The sequence below is a fragment of the Solanum verrucosum genome, unplaced genomic scaffold (assembly GCF_900185275.1).
Source record: "Solanum verrucosum unplaced genomic scaffold, falcon-dt-bn FXZP01000103.1, whole genome shotgun sequence".
Lineage (NCBI taxonomy): Eukaryota > Viridiplantae > Streptophyta > Magnoliopsida > Solanales > Solanaceae > Solanum > Solanum verrucosum.
Window position 1 is genome coordinate 2,340,324 of NW_026020048.1, and position 22,999 is coordinate 2,363,322.

The window sequence follows — 22,999 nt, forward strand, 5'->3', positions numbered from 1 at the left end:
ATCTCATATTAAGTTTGACCACCAAAAATATCATTATTAATCAAAAAGTTCAACTCATTGACTAAGAAAAATATCATCAGGAAAAGATTAAAAACAGAAGAGTAGGGTAACTAAGACGAGAATTAAAGATGAGAAAGTGGTCGGATTTACATGTAGTTTTAGGGTGTGTTCGGTATGGTGGAAAATATTTTTAAAAAAATGTTTTTCTAGGAAAACAAGTTCGAGGAAAATGACTTCTCTTAGTGGAAGTAAAACAAATTTTACAAGTGACATTTCATATACCCACGCCACACCTCTATCTCCACACCTCCATCTTTCACAGTATTTGTTTAAATTATACTATATATAAATGCTTTTAAGATAATATTATTTTACTTACCTATCAAACACTAGAAAATAAATAAGAATCTTACTTATCCTTCGTATTAAACACACCATCATTAGTTCAGATCTCTAATAATCTACCAATCACTCTTTTTGTCAATTCTTCTGACCCTTAATTTTTTTGACTTTTACATACCTTTTCCTACGAAGTTTCCTACCCATATTATGTTATGATACAGAGATTACGTTGACAATCTCATTTTATGTGAAGGATGTTCAGTCAATATACCTTTTCTTAATCATCTGACATTTGAACCACCGTGTTCAAATCAAGCACTGAAGTCCATGTTCAATCAATTTACTTTAAAATAAAAAAATCAATTTACTTTTTGTATTTTTTATAATTGATGTTGACTTAGAGATTAATTTTAATGAGAAACATGATTAGTGAAGATTCATATAGCCGACATCAACTTGCTTGAAACAGACGTACTAGTTGGTTTTGTCATTTGTATTCACATGGGGGAGAATATACTTGTTGACATTGTATGTTCATACCTATTTAGTATAGAAGTTTCCAAATTGTTGATGTGGTTTGGTAAGTCTTTGTGAGCTAATGGGCAAGTACCTTATATTAATCAAAGTGCAGAAATTCCAACTTGACGGCTCAGCCAATGTATTTGATCTACACCAACAGCTGACAAACACAAAAGATAACATTCAAAGCATAACGAAAAGAGAAAGAAGTGTGAGCAAATAGTATTGCAGGCTGCAGCTATAGGTATTCTCCATTTTAGCTTATACAGAATTAATCCACATGCAAATTGGCAGAAGAAAAACTTCATAAGCAATGAAATTAAGCACAAGAGAGATACTTCTATTTCCAGCTGTTCTTATTCTGTTTCTTTCTATATCAACTGCTTCAGGTATTATTAGCACCAATAAATTCCTGCGAGATTCAGAAACTTTAGTCTCCAATGACAAAAGATTCATATTTGGGTTCTTTAGTCCTGAAAATTCGACGAATCGTTATGTTGGTGTTATGTTTAATGTCCAACCACCAACTGTTGTATGGGTTGCCAACAGAGAGAAACCTTTACAGGATTCTAGTGGAAGAGTGACAATATCTGATGATGGAAATCTTGTAATCTTGAATTCACAGAATAAGAGTATATGGTCATCAAATATTTCACCAGCTGTGAGAAATTCTACAGCACAGATCTTGGATACTGGAAACTTAGTTTTGAACGATAGCTTCAATGGGAGGGTTCTCTGGGAAAGTTTTCGGGATCCTTCAGATTGCTTCTTGCAGACCATGAAAATTGGCGTTGATGTAAGTACTAACACGACAAATCTGCTGAAATCATGGAAAAGTCCTTCAGATCCATCTGTTGGGAGTTTCTCAGCTCGTATTCAACCTGAAACAGTTCCCCAGATTTCCATATGGAAGAATGGGAAACCTCATTGGCGTAGCGGTCCATGGAATAAACAGGTTTTCATTGGGGTACCAGACATGACTTCATTCTATCTCAATGGATTTGATCTAGTTAATGACAACAAGGGCACCGTGTACCTTACCTATTTATATGCAAATCAGTTTGAGCTGACGTTTTTCACCTTGAACTCAACAGGGTTTTTGCAGCAGAAATATATGGATCCTAGTAAGAATGATTGGGAAGTAACATGGGAATTTCCTGCAACTGAGTGTGATTTTTATGGAAAATGTGGACCTTTTGGAAGCTGTGATCCTACAAACTCACCAATCTGTTCTTGTTTAGAGGGATTTAAGCCGACAAGTGAAGAGGAATGGGGGAAAGGAAACTGGACTCGTGGATGCAACAGAAAGTCCACGTTAGAGAGCGAAAGAAACAGTTCTAACCTTAAGCAAGGGAAGCAAGATTGGTTTCTGAAGCTGCAGTCAATGAAAGTGCCGGATTTTGCTATTTGGGTACCTTTTGTAGATGAAGATTGTGTTAATAATTGCTTGAGGAATACTTCCTGCATAGCTTATTCATACTACACAGGCATAGGATGCATGCATTGGGAAGGAAGCTTACTTGATGTTCAGAAATTCTCCATGGGTGGGGCAGATTTATTCCTTCGCCTTTCATACTCTGAGCGTGGTAAGACCTGCATTTCAGAACTATAATATAAGCTATAAAACTCTGCTTGCCAATGACATATGTATAATGGACACTTTTTTCGTAATGCAGATCAAAAGAGAGAATATAAAGTAGTCATTGCCATCATAGTCCCAGTAGGCTCAATAATTCTTGCCATTTTCGGATACATTTCCTGCAAATATGTAGCTAAGCGCAGAGGTAACAAGCTTATCTGAAACATTAGAAAATTCATAGTAGCTTTAATCATACGAATCACTTTATCTCTAATGTCTGTCCTCTTGAATCAGGATGGAAGAGAATGAGTAAGATCTTATTAAGTGAATCATCACCAAACTATTACAAGGAAGACAAGATAACAGAGGACATCAATCAAGCTAAATTGGAAGAACTGCTTGTATACAACTTTGATATCTTAGCAAACGCAACTGAGAATTTTCATCTGTCCAGCAAGCTTGGACAAGGAGGTTTTGGTCCAGTTTACAAAGTAAGGATTTGTTTGATTGAGTGTCTTGTAATTGTTTTTAAGAAAAGATATCTAAGTATATGATATGATTGCAGGGGAAATTGCCAGATGGACAAGAGATTGCTGTGAAAAGGCTTTCACAGTCTTCTGGTCAGGGGCTACAGGAGTTCATGAATGAGGTTGTGGTGATTTCAAAACTTCAACATCGTAATCTTGTTAGACTTTTTGGTTGCTGCATAGAAAGAGGGGAAAAGATGTTGGTTTATGAATACATGCCAAAAAGAAGCTTGGATGCCTATCTCTTTGGTTCGTTATGATTAGTTTTCTTTTATTCTCCATAGAGTCTAACTAAAACAAACTTTTCTTTGATTTAAACTTGTCAAATTCGCAATGTATTTTCAGGGTCACAACAACAAGAGGAAGAGTTCCTTGATTGGAGTAAACGTGTGATCATCATTGAGGGAATTGGTCGAGGCCTTCTTTACCTTCACAGGGATTCAAGACTAAGGATTATTCACAGGGATTTAAAGGCCAGCAACATATTGTTGGATGAATACCTGAACCCCAAAATTTCAGATTTTGGGATGGCAAGGATTTTTGCAGGCAACCAAGATCAGGCCAACACAAGCAGAGTTGTTGGAACCTAGTAAGTTCTTGTATCTTTCCCTTTTATCTTTTCATGAATGAAAAGAACACAACAAGTAAACATTCAAAATTATAACATGATGCAGTGGTTACATGGCACCTGAATATGCAATGGAAGGAAGATTCTCAGAAAAATCAGATGTTTATAGCTTTGGAGTATTGTTATTGGAAATTATAAGTGGAAGGAGGAACACTAGCTTTCACCAAGATGATGGTGCATTAAGCCTGCTAGCATTGGTAAGTTTTTATGAAAATTAAGCTCCAATTCATATGAAATGTCAACTTTTCATAGTTCAAGTTTTCAATGTTTTGTCAATATGCTTGCTCTTCAGGCGTGGAAATGTTGGATTGGAAACAAGATTGTGGAATTGGTTGATCCCAAGATAACTGACCTGCACCTTGAAAAGGAAATGGTGAGATGTGTACAAGTTGGATTATTATGTGTACAAGAATATGCAGAAGACAGACCAAATGTCTCCACAATTTTGTCTATGCTCACCAGGGAAATTGATGATTTACCTAGTCCTAAACAACCTGCATTTACAACAAGACCGAGCTTTTCCAAAAAATGCACTTCTAAATCTCAAGGCTCCATTAACAATGTTACTGTTACTATTATGGAAGGACGATAAGGCATATAACATTTTTATTTAGGCATGATACTATTCTTTTCTCTGTAATTATTACTGTTTCTGGTTCTTATTATAATGGTTCCACTCAATATTACCTCAGTACATTAAGAATCCAAGAGAAAAGTGTTAACCCTGCAAGTCACTTATGCTTGATAACAGAACCCATATCCAAGCAAGAAGAAGCAAAGCTAGACTTCAAACTCAGAGTTGTCAACAAGTAGCCTAAACAGGTGTTTGCAGAAATTTAGAGAATCCTATCCACGGATTGAGATCATTTAGAGTTAGCTTTGTATTACAGCTGGCTCTGAAGATGAACAACTTTTCTAGACAAAGGCATTCTTACAGCGTGGTTGGAGGGTCACCGAATCAACAGGAAAGCCTGTAGGAAAGGGGAACATGCATTCAATTCACATCAGAAATTGCTGAAATGATGTGAAATCTTGCACCACTTTTGTTCTTGGAACTCAAGTTACATCAGCCCAAGAATATTTGCAGTATCACAGGTAACAAAGGACAAGAAACCTTCTGAGATGGCATGTAAATTTTTCAAAATTCAGGCAAGGATTAGTCCTTTCCTTAGAATTGTTAATAGACCTATTATTCTGCTGATGCCTTTACTAAATATTATAATGAAGAATCCTAGTAATATTCTTGCATTTGTAATCTGATTTTTGGATTGTAAACTTATCAGAGTGAGATAAGCATTCTACAAACTGGTAATAATATGTGAAATAATCTACTCTTCCAACCTATTAACATTAAAACAATGAGTATTAGGTGATGTATCCAAGTTCTTTTACATACTCTAGATACTTTCATATATCCATGCGAATATTTTATATACTTAATGCAGAACATTAGATCAAGAGTTATATTTCCAAGGAAAACTATATTTCTTATGAGTAAGATCAAAACTTGGAGTTCGAGGCCCCTCCGGCTTCAGCCAATTCCCGGCAACATAAACAACAAAAGGGAAAAAAAAAAAAGAAGAAGAAAAGGAGCAGCAACATTGTTATTGATGAATTGCCGAGCAATTCCTTTCCATGGCTAAAAGTCATACTTTAAGCGACAATTTTTTATCACAACGCTCCCCCATTTGCTAATATTACTATTAAATCTTAAAAATTAGGCAGATTAAAAGTAAGAGGAAAATACTGACCTTTTGTAATCTCCGGAAAGGACATTTGTTCTTGTAATTCAGCTTTTCATGTCCGACCACCAAATTCGGAGGCGGAGGTGGATCTATCCCTTCATTCAAGCTTCTGTACCGTGTTTGTTTGACATCTCCAGAGTTCAATGAAATTTATGAATTTAATCAACTTTTAGTCACTGTTCATATTAGATCAAATGCTCATATGAGGTCTATTAATACCAAACCTCCGAGTCTGATAGAATGAATTATTTGCCTCGGGAAAGAAATTCACAGAATACTCAATTACGATTTTATCATCTGTTCTTCTAATTATACAAAAGCAATTTTGTAACAAACAAATTAGGAAAAGAGATGTTCAAAGTTTCATCCTTATCACTTTAATTGGTTGAAGTCTTGTAGTAGTAATTTTTTATTGTGATATTTGCTCAATTCAAATATTTCAAGTATATCAAACTACATTTTCTTGCAAATTTGTCCATCTACATGAATTTCCCTAGCTAGTGTACAGAAAATCAAGCAGATCGGGAATCCAATCATAAATGACATCGGAACATACTCAAAAACTTAAATTGTAACAACCCTTTTTGTCTATTATCAGTTGATCCTCCAGCATGACCAATTAGATTGGAAACTTGAATGACATCAATTGGCTTAATAGGAACTATAGTGTCCTATTATTCGCGATCTAATTTGTGATGCACATCACTTTTTTTTTGTTGTTGTAAGATTTTGGTCAAATACACACCCAAAAAAACGGAAACAAAATGAAGCATTATTGATCATTACCTTACCTCTCTATTCAAACATAACCCAATAAAATAACTGGATTTTAAATGGCCTTTTCCAGGAAGATGCCTAACCTATGTCATATAATGGTGTAGAGATTATGTAGACAATCTTATTCTAGGTGAAGGATCTTTCTGCCCACTGCCTAATTCAATAATATATCTTTCTTAATAACTTGACATTTGAACTACATGTTCAAATAAAGAGGTTGAATCTAAATACTAACAAATCCTATGTTATGACAGCTTAAAATTGACCTGACGCGGTTTGCTTACCATCCTAAGTTGAATAATAATGATAAAATATTGTAGTTTTCACCCAAGTGTAACATGACGGGTCAATCAAGGCACCTGATCCAGATAGTTGTTGGCAAATTAAGACGAAAAATGATACTATTGAGCAAACAGTGAGAAAATATCAACAAATACTGCAACTATAGGAAAATCAATTTCAGATGATAACTACAATTCTAGTGCTTATTGGGAGAAGAAAACTTGATAAGAAATGAAGCTGAGCTTAAGCTGTAAGAAGATACTTGTTTGGTGTGCTTTTCTTGTTCTGTTTTTTCATATAACAAATGCTTCATCAGACTCCATTAGTATCAATGAGTTCCTGCAAGATTCAGAAACTTTAGTCTCTAATAACAAAACATTCAAATTGGGGTTTTTTAGTCCTGAGAATTCGGCGAATCGTTATGTTGGTATCATGTTTAATATGAAATCACAATCTGTTATATGGGTAGCCAACAGAGACCAGCCTTTACAAGATTCTAGTGGAAGAGTAACAATATCAGAAGACGGCAATCTTGTAATCTTGAATGGACAGGGGAAGAGTGTATGGTCATCAAATATTTCACCATCTGTGAGAAATTCTACAGCCCAGCTCTTGGATACTGGAAACTTAGTTTTGAAGGACAATTCCAGTGAGAGAGTTCTATGGGAAAGTTTTAGTGATCTTTCAGATTCCTACTTGCAGCACATGAAACTTGGCACTGATAAGAGTACTAACACCACAAATCTGTTGAAATCATGGAGAAGTCCTGTAGATCCATCTGATGGGAGTTTCTCAGCTGGTATTCAAACTGAAACAATTCCTCAGATTTTCATATGGAAGAATGGCTTACCTCATTGGCGTAGCGGTCCATGGGATAAACAGGTTTTTATTGGAGTACCAAACATGACTTCTTTCTATTTCAGTGGATTTGAGCTAGTAAATGACAACATGGGCACCACCTACTTCTACTATTCATATGCATATCAAGGTGATGACATTATGTACTTAGTTTTGAACTCAACAGGATTTCTGCAACAAAAAGATTTATATGCTAGGAAGAATGAGTGGGAAGTCACATGGGCAACTCCTTCAAATGAGTGTGATTTTTATAAAAAGTGTGGGCCATTTGGAAGCTGTGATTCTGAAAGTTCACCAATTTGTAGTTGTTTGCAAGGGTTTAAACCAAAAAATCAAGAGGAGTGGGTCAAAGGAAACTGGACAAATGGATGCATCAGAAAGACTGTGTTAGAGAAAGAAAGAAACAACTCTAACATTGAGCAAGGTAAGCAAGATTGGTTTTTGAAGTTGCAGTCAATGAAAGTGCCAGATTCCGCTATTTGGGTACCTTCAGCCAAAGAAGACTGTGAAAGTGATTGCTTGAGAAATTTCTCCTGCATAGCTTATTCATACTACACAGGCATAGGGTGTATGCATTGGGAAGGGAGCTTAATTGATTCTCAGAAATTATCCAAGGGTGGGGCTGATTTATTCATTCGCCTTGCATATACTGAACAAGGTAGTACCTCTTTACACTTAGGTTTGCATTCTTTAGCTTACTGTCTAGAAAACAACATGTATGTTTACTTGTTCTCTGCATGTCGAAATGCAATTGTACTAATGAACACTTATTTTGAAATGCAGAACAAAAGAAGAGCAATAAAGTAGCCATCAGGATCATAGTTCCAATAATTTGCTCAATAGTCATTGCCATTTTGGGATACATTTCCTGCAAACTGTTGGCTAAACATAGAGGTAGGTATCAAGCTTATCTACAGTAGCTTTAATCAGACAAATGATTTGATCTTTCAATGTGTATTTTGAATCAGGAAGGAAGAGAAAGCGTGAGCTCTTATCAAAAAAATCATTTCCAAGCTATTACAAGCTAAGTTTGGCTAGAGATGACATTTACAGAGTTAAATTTGAAGATCTAACCATATACAACTTTGACATGCTAGCAAATGCAACTGACAATTTTCATCTGTCTAACAAGCTTGGGCAGGGTGGTTTTGGTCCAGTTTATAAAGTAATTTTTTTTTTGTTTGATTGAGTGTTTTATTATCTTTTTTTCAGAAAAGAAATTGAAGTCATTCGATATAACTGCAGGGAAAACTTCCAGAGGGACAAGAAATTGCTGTGAAAAGGCTGTCACAGTCTTCTGGTCAGGGGCAAGAGGAATTTATGAATGAGGTTGTGGTGATTTCCAAACTTCAGCATCGTAATCTTGTTAGACTCCTCGGCTGCTGCATAGAAAGAGGGGAGAAGATGCTGGTTTATGAATACATGCCAAAAAGAAGCTTGGATGCCTATCTCTTTGGTTGGTTTCTTTTTCTTTTATTTCCTTTTCTTTATATTCCGTACTGTCTAACTAAAAAAGAAAAAAAAATCGAACTGATACATTTTCAATGTACTTACAGGTGCACACTCTGAAGAGGAATACTTCCTTGATTGGAGCAAACGTGTGATCATCATTGAGGGAATTGGCAGAGGCCTCCTATACCTTCACAGGGATTCAAGACTAAGGATTATCCACAGGGATTTAAAGGCAAGCAACATTTTGTTGGATGAATACCTGAACCCCAAAATTTCAGATTTTGGAATGGCAAGGATTATTGCAGGCAACCAAGATCAGGCCAATACAATTAGGGTTGTTGGAACCTAGTAAGTTTGTGAATCTCATTCTCCATTTTTTTCATGGTTAAAATGAAAAGAACAAGTAATCATTCAAATTTATAATGAGACGCAGTGGTTATATGGCACCTGAATATGCAATGAGTGGAAGATTCTCAGAAAAATCAGATGTTTACAGCTTTGGCGTATTGTTACTGGAAATTATTAGTGGAAGGAGGAACACTAGCTTTTACCAAGATGATGGTGCATTAAGCCTTCTAGCATGGGTAAGTTTTTATGAAAACTAAGCTCCACTTCATATGAAATGTCAACTTTTCATAGTCAATACTCTTGCTCTTCAGGCATGGAAGTTGTGGAACGAAAATAAGATTGTCGAATTGGTTGACCCCAAGATAATTGAACTACAGCTCAAAAAGGAGATTCATAGATGTGTACATGTTGGACTATTATGCGTGCAAGAATATGCAGAAGACAGGCCAAATGTCTCCACAGTTTTGTCTATGCTCACCCGGGAAATTGATGATTTACCAAGTCCTAAACAACCTGCATTTACAACAAGACCGACCCCTTCCAAGAAAGGCTCCTCTAGAATTCAAGTCTCTGTGAACGATGTTAGCATTACTATTATGGAAGCACGATAGAGATCATATAATTTTGGTGTAGGCATATATCTTATTCATTTCCAGTAATTATTCTTGTATGTGATTTTACATTTAGAATCCAAGAGAAGTTTAAACCGAGCTGAGTCCTTTAGCAGAGAGAATTTCAGTCATGAGATTAACAAGTTAGTTTCGTTACCAAAGGGTATTCCATATCTGAATTTGGAGTTCAAAATACAAATTTCTTTTATGCTCAGCACCCACCTGTAAAAAGGACCTCAATTAACAAATAAATAGAAAATTGAAACACCATTGTTTGGTTACAAAATCCGTATCTAAGCAAGAATAAGGGAAGAGTTCATACTCAATGTTGTTAACAAGTAGCATGAAAAAAAAATCTTGGTGTTTCCACAATTTTAGTATGATTTGGACTTCATGAATGAGGAAATGAGGATTCATTATAGCAGACCCTAACTTGTTTGGAACTGAGGCATAATTGTTGTTGTGGATCGGGATTTGGAGTAAGCTTTGCATTTCAGTTGACTCTGAAGACAGGAAGAAACTGCTGGTCTATGAAGACATGCCAAACGAAGATTGGATGCTTCTCTAACTGATAATTTGATTTGAAATTATTAATTTCATACATTTCTATTTATTAGTTTCACCCCTTAAAGAGGAAGAGTCGCATGATCATTGGAGTCAACGTGTGATCGTCATTGAAGGAATAGACCGAGGAGTCTTAGCTTCACAAAAGTTTAGACTAAAGATTATTCATTGAGAAGATTTGAATGTAAGCAACATTTTTTTTGGATGAAAAACTGTACCCTAAAATTTCAGATTTTGGGCATTGGAAGGATTGTGCTGACAACCCACATCAGGTGTATCATTCTCTCTATTTCATGGTTTAAAAGGAGATAACGAGTGGGGTTGTTGGATAAAGTTAGTTCTTATATATTATTTTCGCTATTTCGTTGTCTAACATAAGACAATTAGTAACCATTCAAAATTATTATATGATGTTGTGGTGACATGGTGCCTGAACAGGCAAATGGAAGGAAGTTTCTCAGAAAAATCAGGTGTTTATAGTTATGGAGAATGAAACGTCAACTTTCCGTAGCTCAATTTGTTATTATTTTGTCAATGCCTTTGCTCTTTAGGCATGGAGTTTCTGGAATGGAAACAAGATTGTCAAACTTAGGAGGGGTGTCAAAAATGAACTCAAGCATAGGTAACCCGCCCAGAATTTTAAGGGTTGGGCTCAAAATAATTTGAATTGGGTTCAATCTCAATTCATTCAAGCCTAACCCATTTTAAGAGAATTCTTAATTGAGCCCAATTCAATCTCCAATTTCAACCCGTTTTAAAACTCTTTACTAAGATATGTTCTTATATTAAAGGTATGAATTATTATCTATTGAACACCTTTTAGGATTTATCTATCCATTTGTTGTTTTTTTAAAAGGCAAAAGTGCTCATTACCCCCCTGAACTTGAAGCTTTTTATTCAGTGTACACCTAAACTATATTCCGTTTTAATTACCCCCGAACTTGTCTATTCCTCCATCGCGTACACCTTTATTGTCCACCTACTCCAATCGTGACTACACGCGCGTGACAGGTTGACAAAAGCGGTGATGTGGATTTTCAGCTGGATAAATAATTGCCCCACCTAGCCACAATTGTTTTGAATTTAATCAGAAATATTAATGACAGTAAATGCCAACTTAAACGGGTCCATTTCCCCACTTTTTGAAGAACATTGATGACTCAGCCAACGTCTCTTCATCTTCTTAAATTTGTTTTGTGTATATATATATTTTTAATTAAAAACTTCAACTGAGTAAATTAAACTTTAACACAAATTAGAGTACTATATTACACACATTATATAGGAATCTAATTAATACAAAATTTGAAACAACATTAGTTCATGAAAAAGAAATTGTTAATTAAGATTATTTTTAAGGGAAAAGGGTCTAATATACCCCTCAACAATTTGTCATTTAGAGCTGATATATCTATCGTTATGAAAGTGACTCATATATACCCCTACTTATATACAAATAACTCACATATACCCTTTTCCTCTAACGGAAATGGAAAAAATTAATTTTAGTTTAATTTTTTTTTTAAATAAAAAATAAAATATAATCCCATATGGGTATATTCAATCCCCCTCAAACCTTTTTTTTAAAACTTTCTTTTGACTTTTTTTTGTTTCAATGACTAATTTAGATTTATTATTTTGATGGTCAAATTTATTTATGTTTCACTGATATTCTTGTAAAATTTATTATAGATGACCAAATATTTTTCTTCAAATACAAAAATTAAATTACAATATAGACAAAAAAATATAGTTTTAAATTATAATATAGCTACAAAAAAGTAGTTCAATTATTTTTTCTTTACACTAAGGAATGAAAGAAAAAAATAAAATAAGAATAAGAAACTCAAATAATGATAATCAAAGAAGTCAAAAATAATTTATGTATGAAAAAGATTAAAATATACCTTAAACTTTGGTATAAGAATCATATATACCCCTTAATGATTTTAAATAAAATTAAGTCAAAGATATAAATTTAAAACTAATTTTTTCACTTCCGTTAAATGAAGGGTATATGTGAGCTCATTTTGTAACGGCAGGGGTATGTGTGAGCCGTTTGTATAACGGTAAGGGTATATATGAGTCACTTTCATAACGAGGGGCATATCAGCTCTAAATGACAAAGTTGAGGGGTATATCAGGCCCTTTTCTCTTTTTTTAAATCTAAAAATTAAATAATTATAATTGTTTGTTTCTCAGAATTTAAATATTAAAAAATTGGTGAAAAGCTCACAATTTTGTAAATGCAAAAGAATTCTCATGTTTTAGAAGACAAATTATTTTAAACAAATTTTGGTAGATATTGAAAGAGGTGGGTGGTGTACGCGATGGAGGAATAAACAAGTTCGGGGTAATTAAAACGGAATATAGTTTAGGTGATTACTGAATAAAAAAATTATTGAAATTAATCGGGTCAAATTGGGCGGGTGAAGACCCAACCTGTTTTTTAGCCCATTTGAACCCAACTCATTTGAGCCCAAAGTAAACTTAGGCGGGTCAAGATCCAACCCAATTTTTATTTGGGTAAATCACATAAACATCCTATATTAAAAAAATATTTACTATCTATGATAATATAAATTTTCTAACTAAATATAATATTTTTTTTTAATTAAAAAATTGTACTGTCTATCTTTCTTCGCTTCTTTCTATGCCTTTTTTTCACTTATGCTTCTTCTTTTTACTTTTCTTCTTCTTTGTCTCTTTCTGTGCCATTCTTTCTCTTCCTCCTCTCTTTTTTATTTAATTCTTTTTCTTCTTTTAGAAATTTTCATTTAAATAACTTATTCTTAAATGAATAGTTATATTAGATATATTTCATAATTGTATTAAAATCATGAACAATACATGTTAAATATATATTTCAAATTTCACTCATTTTTTAGTGATATCAACCAAAATAATTTAAATAACACACTTGTAATACATTTTAATATAGGCACAATACATTTGTAATACATATTGCAAACATCGCTCTTTTTCTTAGTGATACAAATCAAAATATAGATATAATACATGTTTTATCCATGAATAATACATATTGCACACTTCACTCCTTTCTTAGTGATACCAACAAGAATAATTTAGGTAACACACTAATAATACATTTATAAGATATGCGCAATACATTTTTAATACATATTGCAACCGTCCCTCATTTTCTTAGTGATAAATCAAAATAATTTATAATACATGTTTTATTCATGAATAATACAAGTTTAATTCAGTCTATAGGTTATTGTCTTGTCGTTCATTAGTTACGTTTTTCATTTATTCTTAATTTTTCTCTTCTAATTCAACTTTAGTATTGTGTAATACACTTTTAATGCAAATTTAATTCATTTTGTAGTTTATTATTTGTTTCTATTAAATTACTTGTTTAATTTATTATTGATATAGGTTTAATTCACTCTATAGATCATTGGTTGGTCTTTCATTAGTTACATTTTTTATTCATGTTTAAATCTCTCTTCTAATTCAACTTTAATATTTGTGTAATACACTTTTAATATAAGTTTATTCATTTTGTAGTTTATTGGTTGATTTGTTATGATTGAATTACTTGTTTATTTCATTATTAATACAAGTTTTATTCAGTTTACTGATTACATAATGTTCTTTAGTTTGCTATATTTTGCATTCATGTTTAATTCGCTTCTAATTCAACTTTAATATGTTTGTAATACAATTTTAATTCAACTTTGATTCATTTGATAATTTATTATGTTTCTTCATTTGCTACTATTAGATTACTTGTCTAATTAATTATTGATACACGTTTTATTCAGTCTTCTAATCATCGACTGTTCATTCGTTTGCTATATTTTGCATTCATGTTTATTTCTCTTCTAATTCAATTTTAATATGTGTGTAATACATTTTTAGTAGTAGTGAAATAATCTGATTTGTCATGTTTTTTTCTTGCACATCACCAATAAACTAGAAAATGAATTAAAAATGTATTACACACATATTAAAGTTGAATTAGAAGAGAAATAAACATGAATGCAAAATATAGCAAACGAATGAACAGTCGATGATTAGAAGACTGAATAAAACTTGTATCAATAATTAATTAGACAAGTAATCTAATTGTAACAAATGAAGAGACATTAAGTTGCAAAATGAATTGAAAATGTATTACACACATATTAAAGTTGAATTAGAAGAGAATTAAACATTTAATGCAAAATGTATTAAATTTTTTATATATTGACAATTAAGCATTACTTCAAGGTGTTACGCAGAAGCTAATAATTGTAAATCTTGACAATAAATCAACAAAGAAAATTATACTATACATATCGAGAGAATATTTTTTCTAAATAAAATTGTTTAATCCTAATGATTATTGTGTTACTATATTAAGGAAACATGTCCAATTTATAAAAGTGCGAAACTTTTTATTCAACAAAAAGAACAATAATCAATAAAATGGGCTTGCCCATCTTTAAGTTAAAAAAAAAAAAAAAAAAAAGAACAATATTTTTTCACCAAGATTTAAAATAAATAAATAATATAAACATGATAAAAATTCAAATAAAATAGAAAAATAATAATCAAGATGAGCAAACTTCCATTTGAGATATGTTTGTTTCACCATTCAATTCATCAAAAAGTATTTATCATCCTTGCTTAATAAGGAGAGACACAGGAAAAAGAGAAAGAAGCGAAAGAGAGAAAGCTGACACAACTTTAATAAAGTAGATAATATTGTTATATATTGCTATAAATGGTAATAATTAGAGAGTATATTTAAAATAAGTAATTATTTTTTAAAAAGAATCCACCCAAGTAATTAATCCTTTTTATTTCAATCCATTTTTATATTTATAATTTCAAGCCGACCCGCCCATTTGACACCCCTAGTCAAGCTAGTAGACACCAAGATAATAGAGTTGCAGTTTGAAAGGGAAATTTGAAATGGTCACATGTTGGACTATTATGTGGTCAAGAAAATGCAGCAGGACAGATAGACCAAATATGTCCATGGTTTTGTATACCTTATATGTGAGGCAAGTCATTATCACTCAGTTGGAGAAAAATATTTTCAACAGTTAAGGTAACAAAATATTTTATAGAATACCAATTCTCAATAGACGCCATCACTCATCAAATTTAAAAGAGACAGTTAAAACAAAAACCTCTGAGCTTTGGAGGAAAAAAGAGGAAAATAAAAACTATCACTATCTTAAGCTTGTACATGGAGGGGAGACCACTTTCCTGAAAGAGTAAACATCCCCCTTAAAATATCTTCCAGAATTAGCAGATACGGTTGGTGCTTCATTGAGTCAATAAGGAAATGATCCTTCAAATTCAACGTGACACAAAATCGTGTCCCGCTTCTATTCTCAGAGCTTAAGCCACATCAGCCCAAGAAATTTTGCAGAATCAAAGGTACTAAATGCACAAAACTACTCTGAAAAACACGGGTCTAACAATTAATTGATACCTGGTTGTTGACAAGTAAACTGAAGAGAAATATTAGTATCCAAGAATCTTATTTTCGTGGCTAAAAAAGGTCATTGTTGAAGTTCTCATATTACATTTCAAATGATAGACTGAACCTTTTGGCAGAAAAGAAATCAGTATGAGCTTATATCGATCATTTCTTCTTTTGCTTTGTTGCGTTTATGCAGTTTTTTCTGGTGCCAATGCTTCAGACACCATTACCAGTGATGAGCCCGTGAGGGACTCGGAAACTGTCTTTTCCCGTGGCAAAACATTTAAACTGGGATTTTTCAGTCCTGGGAATTCTGCAAATCGTTATGTAGGGATTATGTTTAACCTACCACCACCAACACCAACTGCAGTATGGGTAGCTAACAGAGACAAGCCTATAAATGATTCTAGCGGATTACTCACACTATCAGAAGATGGCAATCTTGTAATCTTGAATGGACAGAAGGAGATAATATGGTCATCCAGTATTTCAAACTCTATGAAGAATTCTACTGCTCAACTCTTGGACACTGGCAACTTAGTCTTGAAAGACAACTCAAACGGGAAAGTTCTATGGGAAAGCTTTCAATATCCTACAGATTCTATCTTACAGCTCATGAAAATGGGCATTGATAAGAGTACTAACACAACGGCTCTCCTGAAATCATGGAGAAGTCTTGATGATCCATCCGTTGGGAACTTCTCAGCTGGAATTCAACTTCAATACATTCCCCAGGCTTTTATTTGGACTAACACCGCTCCTTACTGGCGTAGTAGTCCATGGGATAAACAGATCTATATTGGATTACCAGAAATGAAATCTTCATATCACTCTGGTGTTGACCTTGTAGCTGATAATGCTGGCACCGCTTACCAAACTTATTCCAATGGAAATCAGCCTTGGATACTCTATTATTCCTTGAATTCAACAGGGTCTTATCAGGATAAGGTTTGGGATCAAAGTAAGAAGGATTGGGTGGTAACATGGGCAAATCCCCGAAGTGAGTGTGATATTTATGCTAAGTGCGGGGCATTTGGAAGCTGTAATCCAAAGAGCTCTCCAATATGCAGTTGCATACAAGGTTTTAAGCCTAAAAATGAAGTAGAATGGGAGAAAGGAGAATGGTCTGGTGGATGCATCAGAAGGACTGCATTAGACTGTGAAAGGAACAAAACTGATGTTGAGAAGGGCAAAAAGGATGGGTTTTTGAAGATGCAGACAATGGGAGTACCAGATTTTGTAATTTAGGTATCCTCTGTGAAAGAAGACTGTGAAAGTGACTGTTTAAGTAACTGTTCCTGCATGGCATATTCATACTACACAGGCATTGGTTGTATGCATTGGAATAGAAGCTTAATTGATATTCAAGAATACTCCATGGATGGGGTGGCTGATTTGTTCATTCGTCTTGCCTTCTCCGAACTTGGTAACATAGTTCTTTTCAAACTTAAGCTTTCAATTGTTTAGATTATTTTTTTGGAACGACAAGGAGTTGGAATTTTGAAGTCTTCTAAGCTTTGAAGAATATAACCAAGAAACTCCTAATAAAATCTACAATACCATTGAAGTAGTCTCAAATTCTCATATAGTGCTTTCACTTCCATGGAAAGAAAGATATGCTCCAGAACTGTCTATTGCTTGTACATGTTTTGCAGCTGCAAATGACAAGAAAGACTTCCCTGTAGCAGCTATTGCAATCGCAGTTTCGATAGGCTCAATAATAGTTATCCTATGTGGATATGTTTTCTGGAAATTGTTGGCTAAGCACAGAGGTAATTAATCAAATGAGATTTTAGAGAACACAATCTAGAACTTCCATTTCTGCAAATAGTTTGATTTCTGAATGTCCATTCTAAACCAGAAAGAAAGAGGAAAAGTGAAGCATTCTTAAGAGAAGCATCTCCAAAATTTTACCAAGGTGGCATGATTATAGATGACATCAATCAAGTCAAAATTGAAGATATCACCTTGTACAGCTTTGACATGTTAGCAAATGCAACTGACAGATTTCACTCAGCTAGCAAGCTGGGGCAAGGAGGCTTTGGTCCAGTCTACAAAGTAATGTTTCTTGACACATCTCTAAAGTGTTCCTGACAAGTGCAAAGAATATGAAATAAATTAGATTGATTATCTACAGGGAAAATTGCCAGATGGACAAGAAATTGCAGTAAAAAGGCTTTCACAGTCTTCTGGTCAGGGGCTACAAGAGTTTATGAATGAGGTAGTCGTGATTTCTAGACTACAACATCGTAATCTTGTTAGACTCCTCGGCTGCTGCACAGAAAGAGGGGAAAAGATGTTGGTGTATGATTTCATGCCCAATAGAAGCTTAGATGCATATCTTTTTGGTCAGTGAAGAATTTTCTTTCATTGGTTTTGCCTGTCCTTCTACTTATGTACTTCCAGACTCAAAAGAATTCCATCATACATTTCTCGGTGATACCTTTTCAGGTTCACACCAGGAAAAGTTCGTTGATTGGAGTAAACGAGCCATCATTATTGAGGGAACTGGTCGAGGGCTCCTTTACCTTCACAGAGACTCAAGACTACGAATTATTCATAGAGATCTGAAGGCAAGCAACATCCTGTTGGATGAATACCTAAACCCAAAAATTTCGGATTTTGGCACGGCGAGGATCTTTGGAGGCAATCAAGATCAGGCCAACACTATAAGAGTTGTTGGAACATAGTAAGTTTGTACTGCTTCCTTCATTTTCTCATGGATGAACTGGCATCATTTGTCATTGAGTTTCTTTTTTAATATGTTATGCAGTGGTTACATGGCCCCTGAATATGCAATGCATGGAAGATTCTCAGAAAAATCAGATGTCTACAGCTTCGGTGTGCTGTTATTGGAAATTGTTAGTGGAAGGAAGAACTCTAGTTTTTATGATGATGAAGATGAACTGACTCTACTTGCATATGTAAGTTCATTCTTGCAACTATGAAGCTTTAATGTTCTGCTAGCTCATCAAACCAAAAAATAGAGGAGAAAAATTGTGGAACTTCTGAAAATAATATTTTCGCTGTTTCACAATGTCTTTGTTCATTAGGCATGGAAGTTGTGGAATGAAAACAATATCATAAAATTGATAGACCCCAAAATATTTGATTCAAGCTTCGAAAAACAGATGGTGAGATGTGTACATATTGGATTATTATGTGTTCAAGAATATGCAGAAGATAGGCCAAATGTCTCCACAGTTCTGTCAATGCTCACTAGTGATATCGCTGAACTACCTACTCCAAAACAACCTGCATTTACCGGAGGACATGCTTCACCACAGCAAGTATCTTCTAAAAGCCAAGGGTCCGTGAATGCTGATACCATAACTGTATTGGAACCACGATAGGATGCAGAGTTTTCAACAGGCAGGCAAAGATCATTACTTTCCTTAAAATGGTAACAGTAGCATAGTATTTCTTTCTTTTGAATGTGCATAGGGTAAAACACGCTCCTTTGCAATAACTCGCAAAACACACAAAGAGGTAAAAGTGCACTAGCTATGTGATGAATTAATTACAGGTGAGCAAGGAGAACATGAAACAGTTGATCAATTTTTAACTTTGCATTATGAAAATCCTTAGAAAGAAAGTAGACAAAAGGAAAAAAGAATCGCAAATCCCCAATTAACAAGTTTAAATAATGGCAATCGAAGACTTGAAAATTCATACCTACTGTACTGATACACGAAACAGTGGCGAAAAATGGCCACTCGTTTTACCACTGTTTTTCTTAGAAATTTACAGAGAAGTGAATTGGTGAATTAATCAATGTTGAGGAAAATTTTAGGTCATTCACATAAGTTATTTGGGTGTTGGTTAAAGACTAATTGTTTCATTTTTTTAAAATTTTGCATAAAATAATGTGAAACTTACCTAAATCTCACTAATTTAGGAGTTAATTACTTAGATATATTATAGTTTGTAATATTATGTGTTACCCCCAATTTTGGTGCACTAAGAAACATCCAAATACATGTATTTCTGAATGCATGGGCAAAAATTAGGTGTAAGTTGTTCGAGATACATTGTATCCAATTAGATTCACATGTATTTCGTATACATAAAAAATTGGTTCGCCTCCTTCACTCTCTCCCATATCACTCGCCACTCTCCAATGTATTAGGATACATAATAAATCTCACTCATCTCTCCCTATTTTAGTCTATCTAGTAGCAAAAATACATGTATCCAATTATATCTTCCTCAATATATAATAGTAAACTCTTAATTAGTGGTAATATAGTAATATTCTGAAAATATGGATAATGATGGTATATATGGTAATGATCAATATATCTAATTATATAGTTTCATGTATAAAAATTTTCATAATTTATACATATATTAATTATGTGAAATTAAAAAAATTGATAATCAAATACCGTTCTTAATATGCTGAATTTTACCCCTAAAAACAAAAATACTACCAACATGATTTAGTTATAATATTTAGTACATATACTATATTGTTCTCGCATGTGGGGCTTGGAAACTCTCAAAATAGAAGATTGAGATAACATGACATTTAATTTTTATAATCTCAATATGATTTATTCAAAACGAAAAATCACCACTCATCTATAATATGGCCGAACGAATCAATAGTGCCAGATAAAATGCTTAATTCAAATAATAATTTCATACAAATGCTTCGAGTATAGATGTTCCTAGATAATTGTATACAAATAAAATAGTAAAAGAGAAAAATTCACTCAAAAGACGTAAGTAATTCTTTGGAACCATCTGGATGCACAAGAACCACCACAAGACGGGTCGTGGAAACTTGAGATTCAGTTGATAAACGGTACCATCGGGAATTACTTCAATTCCTCTTGCATTGACTTTTACAAGTTCAAAGTTGGTTTGAGCCTCCTTGTTGCTCTCGTCTACGGCAAATTATGCGATCCCCACAATGTTAGGATCATTTGGGTCTACGGGTGTCTCATCGAGGACTCTCATTGCTGAAGAACAAGTAAAAACAATAACTAAGATTGAGAGACTTGTAAGGAGGACAAAGTTGGCCATTTTTTCTTTTACAAATTGTTAAAAGGAATGATTAACACCAAGTGTTGTAGGGTCTTATTTATAGGAGAAGGAACATTATTAAGAAATAGACTATTTTCTATATAAGAAATGAGAATCCATGGAATGGAGGCAAAAAAAGGAATGCTTTAGTTAATATACTACATATGTCAATTGAAAATAGAGAAAAATAATTACTCCATATATTTTATCAAGAAACTCTATTTATGGGATTTTAATAAATATGTTACTATTTCATGTATGTTTGACTAGATTATCCTCTATCCAAAATTACTAACTTTAAAATCATTTAATTACTCCTATATATTAAGAAAAAAACATAGTGTTCATACTATATGGTACATTTCCCTACTACATGTATATTTACATAAAAATGACCTTTTGTTGGGTAATATCCAGCTACACTTTATTTATTAGGGAGAAAATTAATTATTTTACCTTTTATAGTCCCTTATATATTTCATTATACTTGCAAAAGGTCAATTATTTTACATTTTGTATCTATTTTACTTCATTGGTTGCAGTAGAAAATTAAAATACTAGTACAGAGTTTTTGATAGCTTACTAGAATTTTCTCCGACCCTTAAATTTACTAAATTTAATTCTAATTAATAAATTTAAACGGAGTTAGATTGGGCCGGACAAACCAGTCATACGGCCCAAGGTAAAAGTCCCACTACCGATTTGGGCCAAAATAGGCAAAACAATGAGTTTTAAGGGTCAAAAAGATGAACAGAAATGAAGAAAGATAACAAAACTGAAATACTACAACATTCATGTAAAACAAAATTTTAAAATGTACTCCTTTGCCACAAAATATTTATCATGTTTCGCTTCTCTAGAGTTAAACTGTATAAATTTTAATCAATATTTTAATATGTAAGTTTTACCATATTGATAAGAGAAGAATTGCGGCATACAATAGTTTTTTTGCATAATTTTCAAATATCTAAATTTTAGTTTTAAAATATTAAGCTAATCTAACTTAATTTAGTTTTGAGTATTTTTTTTTTTGGAATCCAGGATAACTCGCAGCCGCTATAACCTCTGTCACAGCCTTTGTCCTTCGGATGAGCAATCTGTGGTGAACACTTTGTGCGCACAGGGTAAACCCCCACTGTGTAATAGCCTGCAAACCACAGGGTAAGCTAATCTAACTTAATTTAGTTTTGAGTATTAGTGGTCACAAATATTGGAGTTTATATATTGGACTGCACTCACTATGAGTTAACCCAGTTAGGGTAAACTCTAAATCGGCATATTCTACCTGAAAGTAGTAGTACGAGATAAACCAAGAGTATACGTCGAACTCAGGGCGGACGACCCAGCACTGCCGGGGTAACAAGGGTATCTAACTTGATCAGTGTATGAAGTCCACCGTGTGCGGTTGCCAGAGATTTGGTTTTGTCCGGAGAGAGGACATTTGCTCTTGTAATTCAATTCGAATTTTCATGATCAAATTAATATTCAAATAAGGTAAAAATTTTAAGTTTAATTCATAATTTCTTGGGTGGTGTAATTTCTTTTTATTTCGTGCAAAGCGCAGTAGTTAAATAGTAACAGAGAAAAAATCACTCAAAAGACATAAGTTCTTTGGAACCATCTGGATGCACAAGAACAGCCACAAAACGAGTTGTGAAATAAACTTCAGATTCAATGACACTAATATTTAGTTGATAAACGGTACCATCAGGAATTGTTTCAGTTCCTCCTGCATTCACTTTTTCAAGTTCAAATTTGGTTCGAACCTGTTTGTTGCGCTCGTCTACAGCAAATTTTGCGATTTTCACAACTTTAGGATCATTTGGGTCTATGGGTGTCTCATCGAGGACTCTCATTGCTGAGGAACAAGTAAAAGCAATAACTAAGATTGAGAGACTAGTAAGGAGGACAAACTTGGCCATTTTTTCTTTTACAAATTGTTAGAGGAGTGATTAACACCAAGTGTTGTAGGGTCTTATTTATAGGAGAGGGAACATTATTAAGAAATAGGCTCTTTTGTGTATATATATAAGCAATGAGAATCCATGGAATGGAGGCAAAAAAGGAATGCTTTAATTAATACACTACATATGTCAATTGAAAAATAGAGAAAAAAAATTTACTCCATATATATATTTTATTAAGAAGTTCTATTTATGGGATTTTAATAAATATGTTACCATTTCATGTGTGTTTGACCAGATTATCCTCCATCCAAAGTAACTAACTTTAAAATCATTTTTTCATTACATTTTATTTCTACTTCATTGATTGCAGTAGAAAATTAAAA

General features: G+C 33.5%; 2 protein-coding genes and 1 pseudogene across 2 annotated transcripts; 2 read left to right on the forward strand and 1 right to left on the reverse strand.

The window, feature by feature from the left end:
- Window positions 1-1,009: 1,009 nt before the first annotated feature.
- LOC125822987 (uncharacterized) lies at window positions 1,010-9,904 on the forward strand. Its single transcript, XM_049502440.1, has 14 exons — window positions 1,010-2,447; window positions 2,538-2,645; window positions 2,735-2,931; window positions 3,006-3,216; window positions 3,313-3,556; window positions 3,642-3,792; window positions 3,888-4,182; window positions 6,629-7,915; window positions 8,041-8,151; window positions 8,226-8,422; window positions 8,503-8,713; window positions 8,814-9,057; window positions 9,143-9,293; window positions 9,369-9,904. Exons 1-14 carry the CDS (start codon window positions 1,175-1,177, stop codon window positions 9,666-9,668), a joined length of 4,980 nt encoding a protein of 1,659 aa, XP_049358397.1. The 5' UTR covers window positions 1,010-1,174; the 3' UTR covers window positions 9,669-9,904.
- A 5,676-nt stretch (window positions 9,905-15,580) lies between these two features.
- On the forward strand, window positions 15,581-19,239 carry LOC125822413 (G-type lectin S-receptor-like serine/threonine-protein kinase At1g11300; annotated as a pseudogene).
- A 3,059-nt stretch (window positions 19,240-22,298) lies between these two features.
- On the reverse strand, window positions 22,299-22,631 carry LOC125822988 (uncharacterized). The gene has a single exon (XM_049502441.1). It carries the CDS (start codon window positions 22,629-22,631, stop codon window positions 22,299-22,301), a length of 333 nt encoding a protein of 110 aa, XP_049358398.1.
- Window positions 22,632-22,999: the final 368 nt, after the last annotated feature.